Below are 18662 nucleotides of genomic sequence, written 5' to 3'. Positions count from 1 at the left end.
TCCAGGCAGTAGTTACTCTTTCTGAATCACTTAAGAACTTATTAAAAAAATTCAAAGCTAAACCTTAACAAAAATGGCTTCTCTCCTTTTTTAAATATACAGTTAGCAATGACCAAAAGAACAATCATGAAAAGAGGTGTTTTGAAATACATAGCTCTGCTATTAAAAGACCCACTCAAAAATGTACTATTCAAAAATTAATAAAAACAACTTTCAGAAATAATGCTGTTTTGAAACAAAACCTGCTACAAGTAAATCTACAAGTAAATTTAACATAATTCCATTATTGGAAAAATTATTAAATTGCATTACATAATAATTAGATGACTAATTATAATGTAATCGTTATATTGCATAATTTAAATAATAAGTACTATTATTTATGTAATACATGTACTTTTCCCCCCACAATGTAATGACTCATATACAGTATATCAAAGCACTTTCATGTGATAACTTCATAGCTCCCTTTTTATTTACTTAATTTGGCAGAAATGGTATTCTATAGAACCTTACTTATGAGTATAACCCATTAGGATACAAATAATGACTACTATATGATAACAGCTTTAAAGAAATTCTTCTGAAAGTAAAGGCAATTATTGTGAATGGTTAATGCTAAAAACTAAACCATAATGGAGAAGCACAAGGTAACAGGTTTACTGTTAAACTGAGATTATGAGAGTATTAAACAGGCCCAATTCCACTTGGTGTTTTGGAAAATTCTACTTGCAGTAGCTGAACAGCCCAAACTAAACAAATTAAGATATTTTCAATAACTACATTGTACCAGAATCCTTTAAAGTGGCCATTGTTCTTTATTAAAGAAATGGTACTTGAATCCATAACTTATGATTTTTACCTTAAGAAGGTACAAATTAAAAAATTATTATCTAACTCTTACCCCAATCACAGAACAGAAACGGTCTTAAGTCATGTTCTAAACATACAGGGAAATGCTACAATCACTGTTTTTTATACTCCATACTAATCCAATTGTTATGAAAACATGCAGAAGTGTGACGATAATGCTCCGTCATTTTCTCTGTAGTGAGCAAGGCGCCCCAAAATGTAGTTTCATTTAAAATACTTTGGTAGGTTATGCTAAATGCAACCGTGTGACCAAATGCTAAGCAGTTTTTGCAATTTCAGTTCTGTATAAATCTCTAAGTTGCTGCTACTTTAATAAGCACTATCATCTCTTGATTAAAATGGTGGGAAACTAGTTCCACTGTTCTAAATAAAGGGTGGTAAGAACAGTAGAAGACACTGCATTTCTTGGTATGTTGCAAGGAAGTGACTGGCTCTGTATGACCTTTTTGCAGCCATCTTAAAAAAATACTCCACCCAATCTTTAATTTTCTCTTACTTACCCCATGTTGTTAATATTAATTCCAGAGAAAACATTTTAATCTTATGTTTTCATGGAGACAGGAGATAAAGTTTCCTCTTTAACTGGGTTCAATGGGCACTGCTGGGGCAAATGCTGAATAGTATCAAACAGTATTAAAATACCTATGAAAAAAATACATCTCAAGTCAACTATGTTGCAAAATGTGGTTCCCTGCACCCTTCTACTGGATAGCAAGGTGAATTAATTAAAAGGCCAGATCTATTTGCTATAAGATATGAGAGACTTGATAGGGTCTGAAATACATGACCACTACTGAAACCAAGAATAAAAATGGCAACATGTCTGCTGTATGGCCCATTCCGTAGTTTTTGGCAGATAAATGTTGATGTCCTTGACAAATCATAATCACCTAACTGGAAATATTTTATGGGTAATGTCTGCCTTTCTGCCTGGTGTGCAATTTTTCTCTTTCATGTTTTTATTTACTGTGTCATCAACAGACATATCAGTAAGTATCCAGAAGCTGCATTTATAGTAGCAAGATATTCACCCCTTGTAATCTCCATTCTGAACAGATGAATTAACACCATCAATCACTTTTACCCCTTAACAACGTATGCCCCTTTATGACACATTATCACTTTAAAGAATTTAATTATGGCTAAGTTTTAAGGTTAAGTTCAAAATAAGAAATAAATGTTGTGCCTTGCCTATAAAAAAACAGCACAGAACTGGTCAGAGGCAGATGAGCAGAAGTAACATCTGAATAACGGAAACTGAAGGACTCATCCAGGAATCATAATGAATACACACAGTGAAATTTGGTATGGACTACTCAGGGCCTAACAGGAGAATGTAGTGACACTGATAGATTCCTAGATTAATAGTTAGGTTTACTGCACAAAATTTAAACAGATGATGGGAGGGAAGGAGATAAAAACCAGGTTAGACAGTGACAAGGCTACTAACATGGTAAAAGGCAATGCATGAATAAATAGGAAATTTAATCTGAAGTCATTATTCATGGCATGTTGAAGGAACTACAAGCTCACATAAACTATAATACTGAAATCAGCATTACTGACACTGCACTCAAAAGGATCTGAACAGCAGCTATTTTAAAACTCAAAACTAAGTACCATCTACCAAGGTCTCATTGAAGCTAGGAATTTTGAATAATCAAACTTGACAAGCAAAATACTATTAGAGAAGTTGAGAAGGATGGGGTTTCGACCTGCATCTAAAACATTTGCTATCCTCAGATAACTTCAATCTTTCAGTGTCTCCGTTTGTGAAACTTGATTTATAAACTAAATACAAAAACTGATGTCCAATGTCCAAGTAAACTAAAATAGCATGTGTGAATGATTATCCATAGGTGTTCTCATTTTTGTTGGCTTGAAGGAAAAGATCTGCAATGGTTCAGGTCAACGGCCCTGTTCCAGGCTCCCCAACACAGCGCAAAAATGCAGCGTTTATGTGGCCAGGAAAGGAAGGAGCATGTGGTAATATGGCATTTACTAATTACCACTCTGCCATTAACAGAATTCTTCCTGCTAAATGGCTGTGAAACTTTACAGGCTTTAACCTGTGTAGCCTAATTGTGAAACTGTGTTTTGTAAGGGACAGACTACAGATGTTACAAAAATATTTATCGTTGAACAATAACATCACCAAATGACATTGGATTGGACTGATCAGTACTAACTACAAGCCCACATATAAAATGTTGGTGGCAGATCTACCTGTAAAGAGACAATAGCTAGGTACTGAATATTCAAATACCAAAAAAAAAAAAAACACTGCATTCTCACTCTTCAAGATATGTGGAGGAATAATGGAAACTATCAAATATATCAGCCAATGTTTGCAAATTCTTATTCTTATAGTTATATCTAAAAGCGGAAACTATCTGAACATAAAATAAAATATGCAAACTTTATGAGCTAACTAATGTGTAATAAAAACATCCTAATTTTTCACTTGGCACAATACAAGGTATCCCAATTGCTAGTACCAGGTTTCAACTGCAAATGCATACCTAGAAGGAAACAAGTGGCATATGAATTGCAAGGTCAAGATGTCTATTCCAAACATTATTAAAATTAAGCTGGTGTCATTGTAACTGTTTCCAGTCACATCAAGCACAAACTATTCATCTACCACTTTTCACTGCTTACAGTTTAACATATGTCAGTACAACTTAAAGCTCAGTGTAGCTTTCTATCCAAATTGAAGTACTAAGGCATTTGGGTATGTATATATATTAGTTTGATAACACTACATTGCATTCTATGCATCTTTTTAAAACTCTAATCTCCTTATTTATGTGCCTAAACACAAAAAATAATTCTAATGTACTGCCTATATACAGTGCAACAATAACATTTAAATTTAGATGGAATTTAATAATTATTTTCGGTGGTGCAGCTGCCCTAGATACTAGAAAACATTACATTATAAATTTGCTAAATGTGCTTAATTACTTTAAGATATAAAATTCAAACTTCACAACTATTAAAATATAACAGGACAGATCAATTACCACATGTTTTCGTTAATATAACATTCTCACTTAATCCAATTTGAGGGTCACAGCTGGCTGGATCCAATCATGAAAGCTTTGGGTGTAAGGCAGGAACCAGCCCTGAATGGGGAATTAGTCTTTCCATACCAGGACAGTAACAATTTAGAACTGACAATTAACCTAAATTTGGGAATTTGCAAGTAAAACCAAAGTAAAAGGAGAATAACCTAAATGGACGCAGGGAGAAATGCAAACTCAACATAGTGTTTAAAATATAAATGTTTAAATATTAGCTTGGCCGTAAAATTATAAGCCCTACATACTGTATTGTAAAAGTCAAATCACTTGCTGGTGTCAAGTGTGGTAGAAAATTGTGTCCTATGTTTTACAATTTGTGCATGAGTAGTGATTATGAGTAAGGATGTCATTTTATTATTAGTCAAAATCTTTTATTATTACCCTGACAAGAGTTTTCATAACTGAAGAAATATTGTACTTCCATCTTACATATAAAAATACATTTCCAAAAGACAGTGAAAATACACAAAAACAAAATCTTGTTTTAATGTATGATTAACAAGTACTGATGTACTAATTTAACCATATTCTACAGCTTCAAATCTCCTATTTGTTTGTCATTTCTAAAACAGTACAAAAATAAGTTTTAAAGGTCCCCAAGGTAACTTTTTAGCCTCATTACAATTTATACACAACTCTCTTGAACAAATTTCTTCCTATATATTCATTTTTCATCTGAAACCAATATGGAAGCCCTATGTCACTGTGGCCTCAAGGACACAATCACATTGGAGCAATTGTAGAGATTGTAATCAACCAAAGCATGCCTTCAAGTTTTGAAAGGAAACCTACACAGACACCATGAGAAGCTGGGAGCAGAACACGGATACAGGGTTCAATTACATCTCTTGTAATACACACCAGCTAAGTGATTTATCTTGAGCCATCTTCAAAAATAACAGCCTCAATTCATGTGGACTTTTCTATTACTCCTATCATAGCTGTCCTGAAAGAACATTAAAAATCAAAAAAGTCTAAGAATTACAATCAGTTAAAATGACACATGATTTTTATAGTGCTATATAGTAAAAGGAAACCAAACAAGATTCCTCTCTCATACCTAATTTCATTAAAAGGTTGCCTGTTACTGTTTTGTTATTAATGTGAGATATTTCTTAAAGCTTACAAAAATGTTCATGGATTGATTCAAAAATTAGTAACCAGTATATGTAACATGTACAAGAATGACCATTCACAAGTTAATTCTATGAAATCTGAAATAGTAAACCCATTTTATCCTTCTCTTTCTGAAGCCACTTAATAAACTGTAAACTATAAACTGAGAAACAAAATAGGAAAGAGAAGAAATTTTTTTTTTGTTTTTTTTTAAACTGTCCAGGTTTCCTTCTTATTTCTTGCAGTATAGTTCATCTGCTGTTGTCTGAATAAATCTTCACAGGAAAAGAGAAAGAACAAAAGGGGTAGGAAAAATACAGTACATAAAAACAAAACAATAAAAGATCTCATTGTATAAGCATTTACACACACTCATTAAATACATCCTTTTCTACAAATACATTTTTTTAATTACATGTAAATACATACCCCTTATATACATACAAATATGAAATATCATGCTCACAAATGGAAAAAATGACAAATCATCAAGTATAGAACCAGAAAATAATACTAGTCGAAATGAAACCAAATCATGTGTTTCTAAACAAAATGAAAATGCAACATCAGAATAAGGAACTGTTAAATCCTATGTCATGTACAATTGGTATTGTTTAATTTAAAGTAAATATCAAACTGCAGAAGAACTTGAAATACACTGAAAGCTCAGACTGATATCCCATAAGATCTCTATATAATATTGACTCAACTTCAGCATTTAAGGTAAATGAATTATTACGTTGGAAACTGAAGACAAACCAAAAAATATTATATAACTTGGACCACACGCACAACAATACATGGAACATTGGGCTCAGAGATAACCAGGTTAAAAATGAAGTTGGTCAAAAGATTGCATTTGTGTTGAAAAATGAATGCACACAGCTTGATTTCAGTCAAAACAAGACATGAAACACTAATGGTGACCCATGCTGTTAATATGTTTAATTTTTTGTTGACTTATATAAATCTACATTATCTACGATAATGTTTTGTGGAACAAAATACACAACCCAGGTCCAAAATCATACGCCCAGCAATTTTAAAGCAGTTATCCTGCATGTTCTTTAAAGAGGCACTTCACTTTTTGAAGTCATAATGCCATCTTACACAACAAAAAGGGTAGCAGAAAAAGTCATATCACAATCAAAAAAAAAAAAAGAAAAACAAACAGAAAAAAACTAAAGCTACACTCTCAGTCAATTTCATAAAATAAAGAAAGCTGCTAACTTTAGTTATTTTGTTATGGTCACTCTGGTGGTTTTGATTAATACTTTAGTCAAAAAAGTGAGGAAAAAAGCATCCAGCACAATGTGTATTAAAAATTCTGAAATTAAATTATTTTGGTATCAATATTTTTAGGTTGCTATCAAGACCACAGTTTGCCATTAAGAGTCATTTTCATCATGTCTTTAACTAGTGTAAAGAGACTCCAAAGATAAGGATAGCTTGAACAGTTTTAAGTACACAAAGATATTTCTACAATCCATCATCAAGGTGCAATTATAACAACTTGGAGAAAATGCAAATATTCTCCTGAACCTCTGTGCCATTATTTTTTTCTTTCCTTTTTCAAACAACTTTTTACTCTCTGAACATGGGCATAAACCTAACAGATACACATCTTTGAATCTTCCATTCGCAGCAGTGTCACATGGAAACCATATCTGGGCCCTCCTCATGTTGAAGTTTTGTTGAATCTCATACGGCTATTAAAGCCTGCCATCTTTCATGAGAATAACTTGAATCTTTCACGTCGAACAGCATAAAGCAATTTCTTGGATTTTCCCTAACTCAGTTAGAAGCTGCTTGATGCGATGTTTTAATTGTGGAAGTCTGGCAAGTGGCTCTGGAGGCTCCAGTTCACCCGTGTAATCCAACCAACTCTCCAAAACTGTGGCGTGAAAGAAAAAAAAAAAAAAAGACCAAATTAACTCAAGGGCATACAAAACAATACCACCGACACACATGTTCATTTTGTACTTGTGATGATAAATTGGAAGCAAAATTTAAACCAGATAACAAAAAAAAAAAAACCTCTTTCATACTTGCACTAAAATACTTTAATACTTACCATTTATACTTGCGGATAAGTTCTCTCGTGGATATGTCGGGAGTTGATTTTACAGTATAATTTCTGGTATTTTAGAATGTTGATCATATAAGTCGAATGCGGAAAACTCACACTACTGGTCCAAGAGATTAAGATATGCTAACGCCCACCTGAGAGAGTAACCACGGAGCACACTGCCTTGCTTTTCTATGTGGGTTCGGCAATGCGCTGTATCAGTGTGTCCTCCTAACCTCTTTCTCTCTCTCTCTATTGGGCCTACGTGACCACACAGTAATACCCAAACTACTCCGAAGCAATGTTTTCTCCGATTTGTGTTTATTGTATCTCACACCCTCATACACCTTTATCGTAAGAGCATCCCTTATCTACGATGTAGAGCTCCTTCAGAAGAAAATATGAAGCTGGTTTTAAATTTAACGCTGTTGAAGTAACGAAAGAAATTGGTAACTGCGCTGCTACAACAAAATTCTGATGAGAAACTGATGAGAGATTAGAGATGAGAGGAGGCAAGAAGATGTAAAAAAAAAATAATATATATATATATAAAAAAATTTAAATGTTACATTTTTGAACGGGTGTATAAGTCAGGGTCTGATTTTATGATCAATTTCTTGGGTTTCAAGACCCGACGTATACGTGAGCATATACGGTAATACTAGTCAAAAATGTGAGGAAGACAGCATCTAGCAAAAGCATATTAAAAATTCTGAAATTATTGTGGAATCAATATTTTTAGGTTGCTATCAAGACCAGTTTTCCATTAATAATCATTTTCACCATGTCTAGCTTTACTAGAGAGTGAGAGAAATTAAATTAGTATACGAAACTGCCATTAGATATTTTAACTTTAAACAACAAACAAATTTCCTAACTGGATACAGCATTAGCGATCACATGTGTAATTAGTCATGTTTGATTTTTCTGTCTCTAATATTTCATTAAGCTGAATTCTAGCCATTTGTTTTCTTTACTTAACAATTTACCTAAATTGTTGTCATATTCACACACAAAATTTGTGTACAGCCAAAACAAACAAACAAACAAAAAAAAAGATACAAAAAGGGTCAACCATTTGTATGCACTTATTGAAAGTTTGTCAAGACACTCCATCTTTCTTAATTATAGCAATACCTTTTCTTGATTAAAACAAGGTTATACATTTAAGGGTTTATAAAGACAAAAATTATATACATTGTTAACAGGAATTGATGAATTAAAAAGAAAAAAAGTAAATAAACTGGATGTCAAAAAAGTAAGTGAACCAGCGGTTTATTACCTGTGTCAACTACTATAACTAAGCACATTATAATTTCTTCCTACGAAAATGCACAAAGAATACATTTTAGTGATCAGGTGTTACAATTACGTGGACTAACTAGTCAATTAGTCACCAGGCAAAAACTGTTCAGAAGACCCTCTTTAAAAAGTCAGAAAAACACATCATTCTGATATTTTTCATAAAGGTTAGTTTACCACAGCACACCATAATCTAAAGAGACCCCTTAAAGAAAGGGGAAGATTATTAAACTATACAATAGTATAAAAATAGAGACAATATAAGACAACAGTGACTCTACAAAGATGTGCATGTACCAAAGAACCATAGGTACCACACCCATGATCTTGAGATCACAATTTCTGTCGTCCATGTTCATCTGTCAACAAAACATGAAAACTGCACAGCAACTGCATTCAAAAAGAAGCAAGCTATAAGAAAAATTCTGCTCCAAGAAAGAACACTGCTGCTCTACTGAGCTTGCTAAACACAACCTGCTTGATAAATCTTTCAAGAGTGTTTCCTGCAAGAATGATATGCTAGTATAGTGATGTGCAATGGCAACCCACAGTCCTACTTGTCCAAATTTCTAGTCTAGAGGTTTCCACTCACATTATATACATGCACATGTTAAGTTAATGGGCAAATGTAAATTATTCATTAATGGCTAAATGACAGAACGAGTCTGAATGTGTGCTGCAGTAGTTTGGCATATTATTGTTAAGTCAGCCGATGAAACTTATGTTTGAGGTGGATTCCTGCCTTTAAGTATGAATGATAAAGAAATCAGTTTACTCATAAGAGAGCAGAAAGCTAAAAGGTAATGGGCTATCAGTGTGAAAAGGATTTTGAATATTCAACTAAATATATTCAAGATAAACTATTAAAACATAAAACTATTAAATTATTTAATAAATTTATATCAAGAAAATAGTTTGCTCCAGAAGGGCACAGTCCTATTTCTGATTTTAAGCTAATAATGTAGATTCATGCAAAATACTGTAGTAAACAAATTTGAAACAGGTGGTATAGGTTTGTAGGTAAGAATGGGCAAAAAGTCTTCAAAGCACACGTGGGACAACGTTTTTTTTTTTTTGTTCTTTATTTCGCCTTATACAATTTCTCGTATTAGGAATTTGTTAGTTTTTGCATACCCCTTAGGGTCAGCCATTGTACAGTGCCCCTGAAGCAATTGAAGTTTAAGGGCATTGCTCAAGGGCCCAGCAGAGTAGGATCTCTTTTGGCAGTGACGGGGATTCAAACCGGCAACCTTCAGGATACCAGCGCAGATCCTTAGCCTCAGAGCCGTTTTGTAACCACAAGAAATTATTAATTTCTGTCACACCATTGCTTACTTAAAGGCTGAATTCATTCTGCATACAATAAAAAAGTTTGTTTGTTTATGTTCATAGTAGACAATAAAGGTTTTATTAAATAAACAGGCTTAACATGGAATCAATTAAGGTATTTTGTCTATGACATTAAAATATGAAGCATTCCTACAAAATACTATCAAGTGACAGAAGAATTATGTATGATGTATGACAAGATAATCACTAAAGCAAAGCTGCCTGTAATTACCATCCAGTTCTTTCTCAATGAAGTCCATACGATGTGTTACTTCATCCTGCACTGCCTCAATGTGGTCCAACAGGTTGATCTGCCACTGCTGCTGTACCTCCCCATCCTCAAGATTCAAACTGAACTCTTCCTCTGAAAAGCTTTTTTTAGAAACATCACCTTCCTAAAAGAAATAAATTTTGATTACAAAATGACAAATCCTACAGGACAGCAAACTTTAAAGGCCATACCATATTTACTAATAAAAAAGAATTTTAAATGAGGACATGGATTCTGATCAAGAATTGTTAAAAATAACAGGATCACTTGTCCTATTCAGGGAAACTGAAAAACAACACAGGATCATTTGTCCTATTCAGGGAAACTGGAAAAAATAATATACCGTAGATCCCGGAATACAGGCCGACCCGGTATATTAGCCGAACCCCTTCTCTACCTACTAAATTACTGTACATGTATTTGCCGATGACCGGTATTTAAGCCGACCCCCTTCTCCAAGCAAAATTTTCTAAATTTCCTTAAAAGTGTCTCTTCGGGTATATTTATAATGTTTGAGAATTTGAGACTGCCGGCATTTTTGATATATAATATAATGTGCATAATTTACCAAAACACCAATAATTTTTCTAATGTACTAACCAAAAAGTTATAAAAAGTGCCAAGCCTACTTCGATTAAGCTAGGAGCATGGCGGCACGCAGGGTCGCAGCGGCTCAGGGCTCTCCTTTTCAGTACACTTTTTTGTTGTTTTTGTACTTTTTTTTTTGTCCTTTTTTGTGCACGATCGGTTTGGCGAACATCCGCTACACCATTCAGAACCTTATAGACATCGGTGTCCAGAGCCAGACATCTGTTTCGAGTGTTTTTCATCACATGCACAACATCCCAGACAACATAGCGAGACCTGCGGGCTCTCCGTGGATTGTTGTCGGGTCTAGGAGACAACACAGACGGAGGAGGGAAAGAAAGTAGGAGCGGGGCCGCAGATCCGGCGTTATGCTAAAGCTAAAAAAAAACCATACAAGCCCTATACAGAACTTTTTTCTGCATTGAAGGAGCTGCTTTTAATCTCATTGTAGATGCGTATAGTGACAATAAAAGGCATTCTATTCTAGAAACAATTTCATACTGTACTCACCATTTAATTTGACATCTTTGGGCTGCAGTAAGGGAGGAGATATTTCCACACAATGTCCATCTTCGTTTCGATTGCGATCGCTTACTTTTACCTTCTCTTCCTTCCTTAGCAATTATTTGTCTTGCTTGCATGGTCTTAATGAATTATATATATATAGGTAAATCATTGCAATGACGGAAATTACATCCACAAACACATGTATCTGGGCTCCGACTGACGCTACTAACGCTCTCGGTTGTTTACAATAGCGCAAGCGGATACACGTGACCGCGTCCGTTTCGCATGTTGATCGTAAATCAAAACAAAAAATTTCATTTTAAGCTTCCCGATAATTTATTATAAATTTTATTAATAAAATCAACAACTAAAACACTTTTTTGAATAAATTCTTTATTTAATTTAAAGTACCGGCATGCAAAGTTACTTCTTCACCTGAAAGATGGCTCTGTGGTTTCGTCATTATTTACTTCCGTATTCATCGGCAAAACCGGCATTGCGCTGGAAATCTTGAATCTGAAACGATACTCGTTGTATAAACCGACCCCCAAACTCCAAGCCAAAAATCTAGGACGAAATTCTCGGCTTATATAACGGGATCTACGGTACATAACAAACTATTTTTAAACTTATGTTTCCAACTCAGGAAAAGTATTCCTTTTTGAGTCATGCTAGAGACCTTTTATAAACAATCCTTCCCTTATAAAAAATTAAATTCATTTACTACCAGGTAGGTTGTTATATAGCATAGTAATAATACTGTGAGGAAATGTGTTAATGTTTAGTCGATTTAAACATTAAAACTATTTAAGAAATTACAAAACTGTTAGCAACTAAGCCCGACCCATTAAACATTGTGCTTTATAGAGAAAATGCGATTTTCACATAGCTTCCTTGTAAAATTGCACTTTGATATTATAATTTAAAAATGCAGAACTAAATCAAGTATTATAAATGGCAAAGCAACCTCTGACAGAACAGGTACACTACCGATCAAAAGTTTTTGAACACTAAATGTAATCAGTTGAAATGCAACGAATGACCTAGAATAGTGAAATGGTAAGCAATAACTGCAGGAGGTATAAATTTAAAGTTTAGGTTAGCAAAAACTGAAAACAAGCAAATATCAGAATATTACAAATGGGCCTTCTTTAGGGAACAATAGGCAACAACCTACAGATATTATGCATCAATTAAAGTAAATTAGGCCTTGCAAGTTGAAGTAACTTAAGATTATTTAAAAATCCTCTGTCCTGTCTTAAAGCAGAGTTGGAACAGATTGTGTTACTACATCCTTTGAATTACTATTTGGTCAAAATTCCAGTGATAATGGCAAGAAAACTGCAATTAATAAATTAAATGAGACAGAGCATTATTACTTTTTGGAGTGTAGGCCTTTCACTGAGAGAAATTGCAAAAAACAAAATGTGTGAGTATGGTGTCCTGCACAATACAAAGGAGATTGGAAACTGGAAGAAACTCTGATAGAAACACTGGCAGACCCAAAGTCACAACCCAATCAGAAGACAAGTTTCTGAGGGTCACCAGCTGGCATGATAGGCACTTCAATGCATAACAGCTTAAAGCACAGCTTAAGAGTGGTCGAAAAAAGCAAGTCTCAGTTTCTGCCCTTCACATCCATAATAAAAACTTCATGAACTAAAAAGTTCATACACCAGCACCGTTTATAACACAGGTATGGAAGAAAAAGTGAGGTTATAGTGAGCCAGCAGGCAAATGAAAGAGAGAAAGCTTGAGATGGAGATACTGGAGTATGTAGTATAGGGTCACTAAAAAAAAAAATGTGTCTGTCTGAGATTCAGGACACAATATTGTGAATACAATAAGCAATGTTAATCATATTTAGCAGTTATCGATCTCGGTGACCTCCTGCTGCATTAACAATTATAACCACTGATACTTATAATGACACTATATGGCCAAACATATGTAGATATTATTCTAAATTACTCAGTTCAGGTGTTTCAACTGCAATTATTGTTAACAGGTGCATAAAATTAGGCATATAGGTGATACAACCTCTATTGAAATACATTGGCAGTAAAATGGGTCATATTTAAGAGCTCAATTTAAATATGGCACTGTCAAAAGATGACATTTTTGCCACAAGTCAGAAGGTGCAATTTCTGCTCTGCTAGATCTGCACTTGTTAACTGTATTACTATTGTAGATTGAAACAACAACTGCATAGGAGCAACAGCAGCATCTGCCACAAAATAGTATATGTCATAAAGTACAGAGCAATGCCACCAAGTGCTAAAGCATATAGCATGTAAAAATGTCATATTCTCAGTTCGAAACTGCTTCTGGAAGTAACTTGAGCACAAGGATAATGCATCTGGAGCTTTATGAAATGGATTTCTATGGCTAAACAACTGCTGAAAATCTTATGATCACTATGCACAATTGCCCAGTATCGGCTGGAGTGGTGTAAAGCATGCCGCCATTGGACTCTACAGCAGTGGAAATATTTCTGATTTAGTATTAAACATTGTCATGAATGGACCAGCATCCCAGACAGGATGAACTCTGTTCCCTTAGCTGGGTAGACCAGTATAACATGTGGTCAGAAAGGGAGGTGTGACATTCATTCTTCTCAGTCAGGAAGCCAGAAGAAAAATGTAAAATTGGAAGACTACCTCTCATGGTCAAGTTGTCCCTTAGTAGACTAGGTGGCAGCATCCCTGGTGGCAAGCCTCTATTTGGAATCCCCCAGGCAGAATAGAAATTTGGTTCCACGGGGTTGCCTTGTTTGGTTTAGTGGGTGCAGTCATGGGAAGCTGTTGGGAGATAAATCTCCTGTTCCAGGGTGGCTCTGCCTGACCCACAAGTGCTACCTGGACACAATGGTTTAGGTATCAGAAGTACTCTTGGGTCAGGTTTAAAAGGGAGCCCACACTTTGCCTAGATAGCTGTAAGTCTGGTCCGGAGGAGAGACAAAGCTTGCCAGGGAGGAGTAGAGGTAAAGTAAAGGGTAAAAAAGAAGCCTATGACAGAGGTATTTTGTATAAAGGGCTGATTTAGGCCTAGGGCTGCTCTCTATGTATTTGTGTCAAGGGTTTGGGGCTCAGTTATGTTCCCTAGTGTCAATAACTTTCACCTGTTTCTTGGTTTTTAACATCTTTTGAGTTGAAGTCCACAGTAATAATTAATAAATACAGGACAATTCCACATTACTATTGTTTTAAGGTATATGGTAACTTCCCTACTTACCATTTCTTGTAAAGAGGTTGTTTCCAAATAGGACTCACAACTTCTTCTACTTCTTTCCTGATCCATACTCCTGCTATAGCGTCCATGGTCCAGTATAAGAAAATCATCCACATTTTCTCTGATTATCTGGGTTCGATCATCGAGTTCTGCACCCCTGGTTTCCACAACAAGACGTTGCTCCATAGCTGGGTAGTAGGTACGAGGCTTCTGGTAGCAGTGCTCACTTGTGATATATGATTCCTGTATGCAGGGTCCAATGCAAGGTTTTACATTAACCTCTTCAACACTCCAGCACACCATGCTCCTTTCTTGATCATCATTCTCTTCCCGCACCAAAGGTGGTTGTTTCTTTCGTGGCTTGTCCTTACAGTCAATGTGCTTCCACGACTGACACCATAACTTCAAATCTGGGTGAGCTTGGCTCCTCAGAGTAAAAAAAAAAAAGATGAAAAAGTATAAATTCACCAAATCAATGAAAACCAACCAAAAAAAAAAAAAGCAATGCATTCTGATCTATATACTGTAATCAGACAAACTATGCTGTGGGCTAAAATCTTCTTAGGCTTTTTTCTCTCAAATAATTTCATAAAAACATGAACATATCACTTACTGCAAGATGCTTATTTTCAGTTGTAACCCATTGAGCACTTCAATGACTTTCTGAACATCCCCTAAAAGCTGATGAGTAGCAGCAATCTTTTTGCCATTTTGGTGTGAGTAGTTCTCTTCTAGAAATGGTAAACCATACATATGTCCACTGCTGAGCCATTCTTTGTCATACCAGTATTTTAAACTCTGTCTCTGTCCTGCATAAAGAAAAATTATGAAGAAATTTAAAACAAACATTTACTGAAATTTGCCTGGTTTAAGGTTACATGAAAAATTAATGGTTGTCAAATAAATCTACCAAGTATGACTATTTAAATTCCAGCCAGTCAGAAATGGCCTGGACTTAGCGTAAGTCTGTCTGTGAAAATGAAGCAGAAGATTAGCTCCTGGTTACCCATTAAAAAAATTTTAAAACAAACTTCATTGCTTATTTGATAGAATATCAATTATACAATTCATATTAAAACAAAAGGTTAAACACAAAAGAATAGGAAACAGTAGTTAAGCATACTATATAAAGCACATATAAAGTCCCATTTACCATTGTTATAGCTTATATAATTACACTGTACCCAGTCAAATGAATATTAATTTATCAGGCTGGTATAGAATATGAACTAATAAGTCAATACATATAGCCTACGCACATGATTCGAATGCCAACAGAGAACCTTTCTAACTCCATCCAAAAACACATCAGCCATAAAAGTGTGTACTCTCACTTGTTTCCAGATATAGCTATCTCATTTGTAGAGCCATTTTAAGACACAGGCATGTTCTCCATCTAAATCCGGCATTTAATTTTATTCATGCAGAATACATTCATATTCATACCAATTTTATTACGTTGCATCCTTATTACTAAGGTCATTATGGTGAGTGCATGTTGTTACCATGCTCAGGCCTGATATGGTTCTTGTGTCACAAGTGTCAAGGCAGGAAGTTCTGCTGGAATTGACTATACCCTGGGAAGACCAGATGGGAGAGGTGTTCCAGAGAAAGACAGCTAAGTACGAGGAGCTCATAGGTGAATACCAAAGCAGGGGATGGAAAACACGTTGCTACCCCTTTGAGATCAGTTGCCGTGGACTTGTTGGCCAGTCGCTCTGCAGAGCCTTCAAGGAACTGGGGATCAGGGGACTGCACAATAAGAGAGCCATTAGGAACATCACTGATACCGCTAAGAAAGCATTGAGATGGCTGTGGATCAAAAGGAGCGATCCGTGGACCATTTAAACTACTGAAACACAAGTTGGGGGCTAATTACCCCTGACTGGGTCGCCTAGATGAAAGAGTATGATGTTCAAAGCCCAGAAGCACCCAGTGACCCCCGGTTACAACACTGATGATGTATCTAGGTTGTACTGTAGGGTGTGTGTTAAATCATTTGAGTTACTTCAAAAATAGATTTGTGTGCCTTTAGAGCGAAATAATGTGACCACTCAGTTGGAAGTTGTAATTGTTTAACTTGTTTGGTTTTTAAAGCAAAACTAATGTTCATTAGTATAACCCCTAAAATGTAATGAATGTAGTGAAAGCACATGTGTCATATATGTGAAAGGAATGTTGGTGAATGTAATGGGAGTTTACCAGTTATACTGTAGATTCAATTTTACCATACTGTAGATTCAATTAAATGTTTCATTTTAGACATTATGAAAATAGTAAAACAAAGGATGTTTTACAGCAGTTCTGAAATGATGGAATAATGTTAACATGAAAAGTTTGATTTCACACAGAAAACCTTAAAGTTTTAAAGGAATGTAAAAAGAGGGGCATATCTGGCAAAGTAGTAAAAGTTTGTGACATTTGAAAATTTAATCAATTTGACTCACCTGTTAATTATTATTCTTTAGGACATTTTTTTACCAGCTAATATAAATCTTACAACAGTAAATGTTACAAACCTAACAGAAAGATTCTCTGACAAAATATTTTAAAAGCATGTTGATAAAAAAAAAGCTTTAAGGAGTTTAAGTGAAAATATCCTGATCTTGAAATTCATTAGTTATACAATACAGATATATTTTTTTTATTTTTGGACTGATTTTAAGTAGTATTTTCAACTTGTTGAGGAGGAAATGTCAGAATAAATCTGGAATGTGCACATTGTAAAATAAATTGGATCATCCATGATAATACCATTCTTTGTAAACCTTGAGTTGAAAACCCCTGAATATTATAACAAAGTACAATCACTACAAGTAATTGATATTTAGAAAGGTCAGCTATTCAGTAGTAGTAAGGATTGAGAGTTCAGAATGGGGATGTTGTTATGAAAGAAATTGTCCTGAACCTTCTGGTGTGGGACCAAAGGCTCCTGTAGTGCCATCCCAATGGGAGGAATGTAAGCAGTCCATGGTTGGGGTTTTAAACATCCTTGATGATGCTGCAAGCTTGTCATAGACACAATGTATGCTGCAGGTCAGCAATAGTTGGCAGTATGATGCTGATAATGTGCTCTGCAGTTTTCACTATCCGTTGCTGGGCCTTCCTTTCAGCTATGGAGAAGTTGCCATACCACACTATAATGTAGATTGTTAATATGCTCTCAACAGTGCAGCTGTAAAAGTTCAAGTTCCATAGAATCTGAGGAGCTAGGCAGACTTTCTTTAGCCTTAGCAGAAAGTAAAGTCGCTGTTGAGCTTTACCAGACAGAAGTGTTTATTGTCCAAGAAAGGTCTTCAGAGATATGAACGCTCAGGAATTTGAAAATCAACACACTCCACCTCAGCCTCACTTATATGGAGAAGAGCGTCCCTGCTGCCTTTATTTCTGTTAATCCACAATGAGCTCCTTGGTCTTCTTTGTGTTAATGGAGAGGTTATTGTCAGCATACCTTGCTGCTAGGTGCTGAACCTCCTCTCTATAGGCTGACTCATCATTGTCACAGTCCTATTACTGTGGTGTCGCCTTGGAACTTTATGATGGAGTTGGAGCCATATAAAAGGATGCAGTCATGGGTGAAGAGGGAGTAGAAGTGTGGGCTGAGCACACAGCCCTGTGGAACACCAGTATTCAGAATCAGGGTAGAGGATGTGTGGTTGTTTAACCTGACAAACTGAGGTCGTTGGTTAGAAAGTACAGTGTCCAATTACAAAGAGAGGTGCTAATGCGGAGATTGCTGAGATTTACCAGATTTGAGGGGATGATAGTGTTAAATTTGGAGACAGATTGAAGATGTTACTGAAGACCTCAGACAGTTGCCAGGGCAGAGTGAAGAGCCATGGACATAGTATCCTCCGTTGACCTATTAGGATGATAGACAAACTGGTGGAGATCTAGTGTGGGAAGTAGACTGGATTTGAGGAGGCCAGAACCAGTCTGCTTGGTGATGATGGGGTAAGTGCAATAGGGCAGTACTCATTCGGGCTCCCAGAGGACAGTTTAGGCACTGGTACAATCGTCGTGTACCTAAGGCAGGCAGGGATGTTAGCGGGGCCAAAGACAGATTGAAGATGTTACTGAAGACCTCAGACAGTTGCCCATTACAGGCCTTAAGAACATGCTCAGGTATGCCAACAGGACCAGAAGCCCTGTGTGCATTACCTTTGCTAAGTGCAGATTGTACAGTGGAGGTGGCAAGTCTAAGGGGCTGGTCATCTGCGGAGGGGCAATTGTGGTTGCAAATATTTTATTGCCTCGATCAAATTAAGCATAAATGTTGTTTAGTTTGTCA

At 35.6% G+C, this 18662-nt stretch overlaps 1 protein-coding gene across 5 annotated transcripts in view; it reads right to left on the bottom strand.

Annotated features, from left to right (window-relative positions):
* Positions 1 to 5278: 5278 nt before the first annotated feature.
* phf20b (PHD finger protein 20, b) overlaps positions 5279 to 18662 on the bottom strand; it is a 161199-nt gene continuing 147815 nt past the window's right edge. For 4 of the 5 annotated variants that reach the window (XM_039735526.1, XM_039735530.1, XM_039735531.1 and 1 more), the window contains 4 exons: positions 14985 to 15180; positions 14375 to 14798; positions 10007 to 10169; positions 5279 to 6969 (listed from right to left, as the gene is read on the bottom strand). In XM_039735526.1, the coding sequence (XP_039591460.1) occupies positions 6827 to 6969; positions 10007 to 10169; positions 14375 to 14798; positions 14985 to 15180 (926 nt within the window). In that variant the 3' untranslated portion in view covers positions 5279 to 6826. The remainder of the gene's footprint in view (positions 6970 to 10006; positions 10170 to 14374; positions 14799 to 14984; positions 15181 to 18662) is intronic. The other variant, XM_039735527.1, reaches the window with a different exon arrangement.

This window comes from Polypterus senegalus, chromosome 14 (assembly GCF_016835505.1).
Source record: "Polypterus senegalus isolate Bchr_013 chromosome 14, ASM1683550v1, whole genome shotgun sequence".
In the NCBI taxonomy this organism is placed as follows: domain Eukaryota; kingdom Metazoa; phylum Chordata; class Cladistia; order Polypteriformes; family Polypteridae; genus Polypterus; species Polypterus senegalus.
Note: the sequence above shows the minus strand (reverse complement) of the source record. Positions and strands in the feature narration are given on the sequence as shown.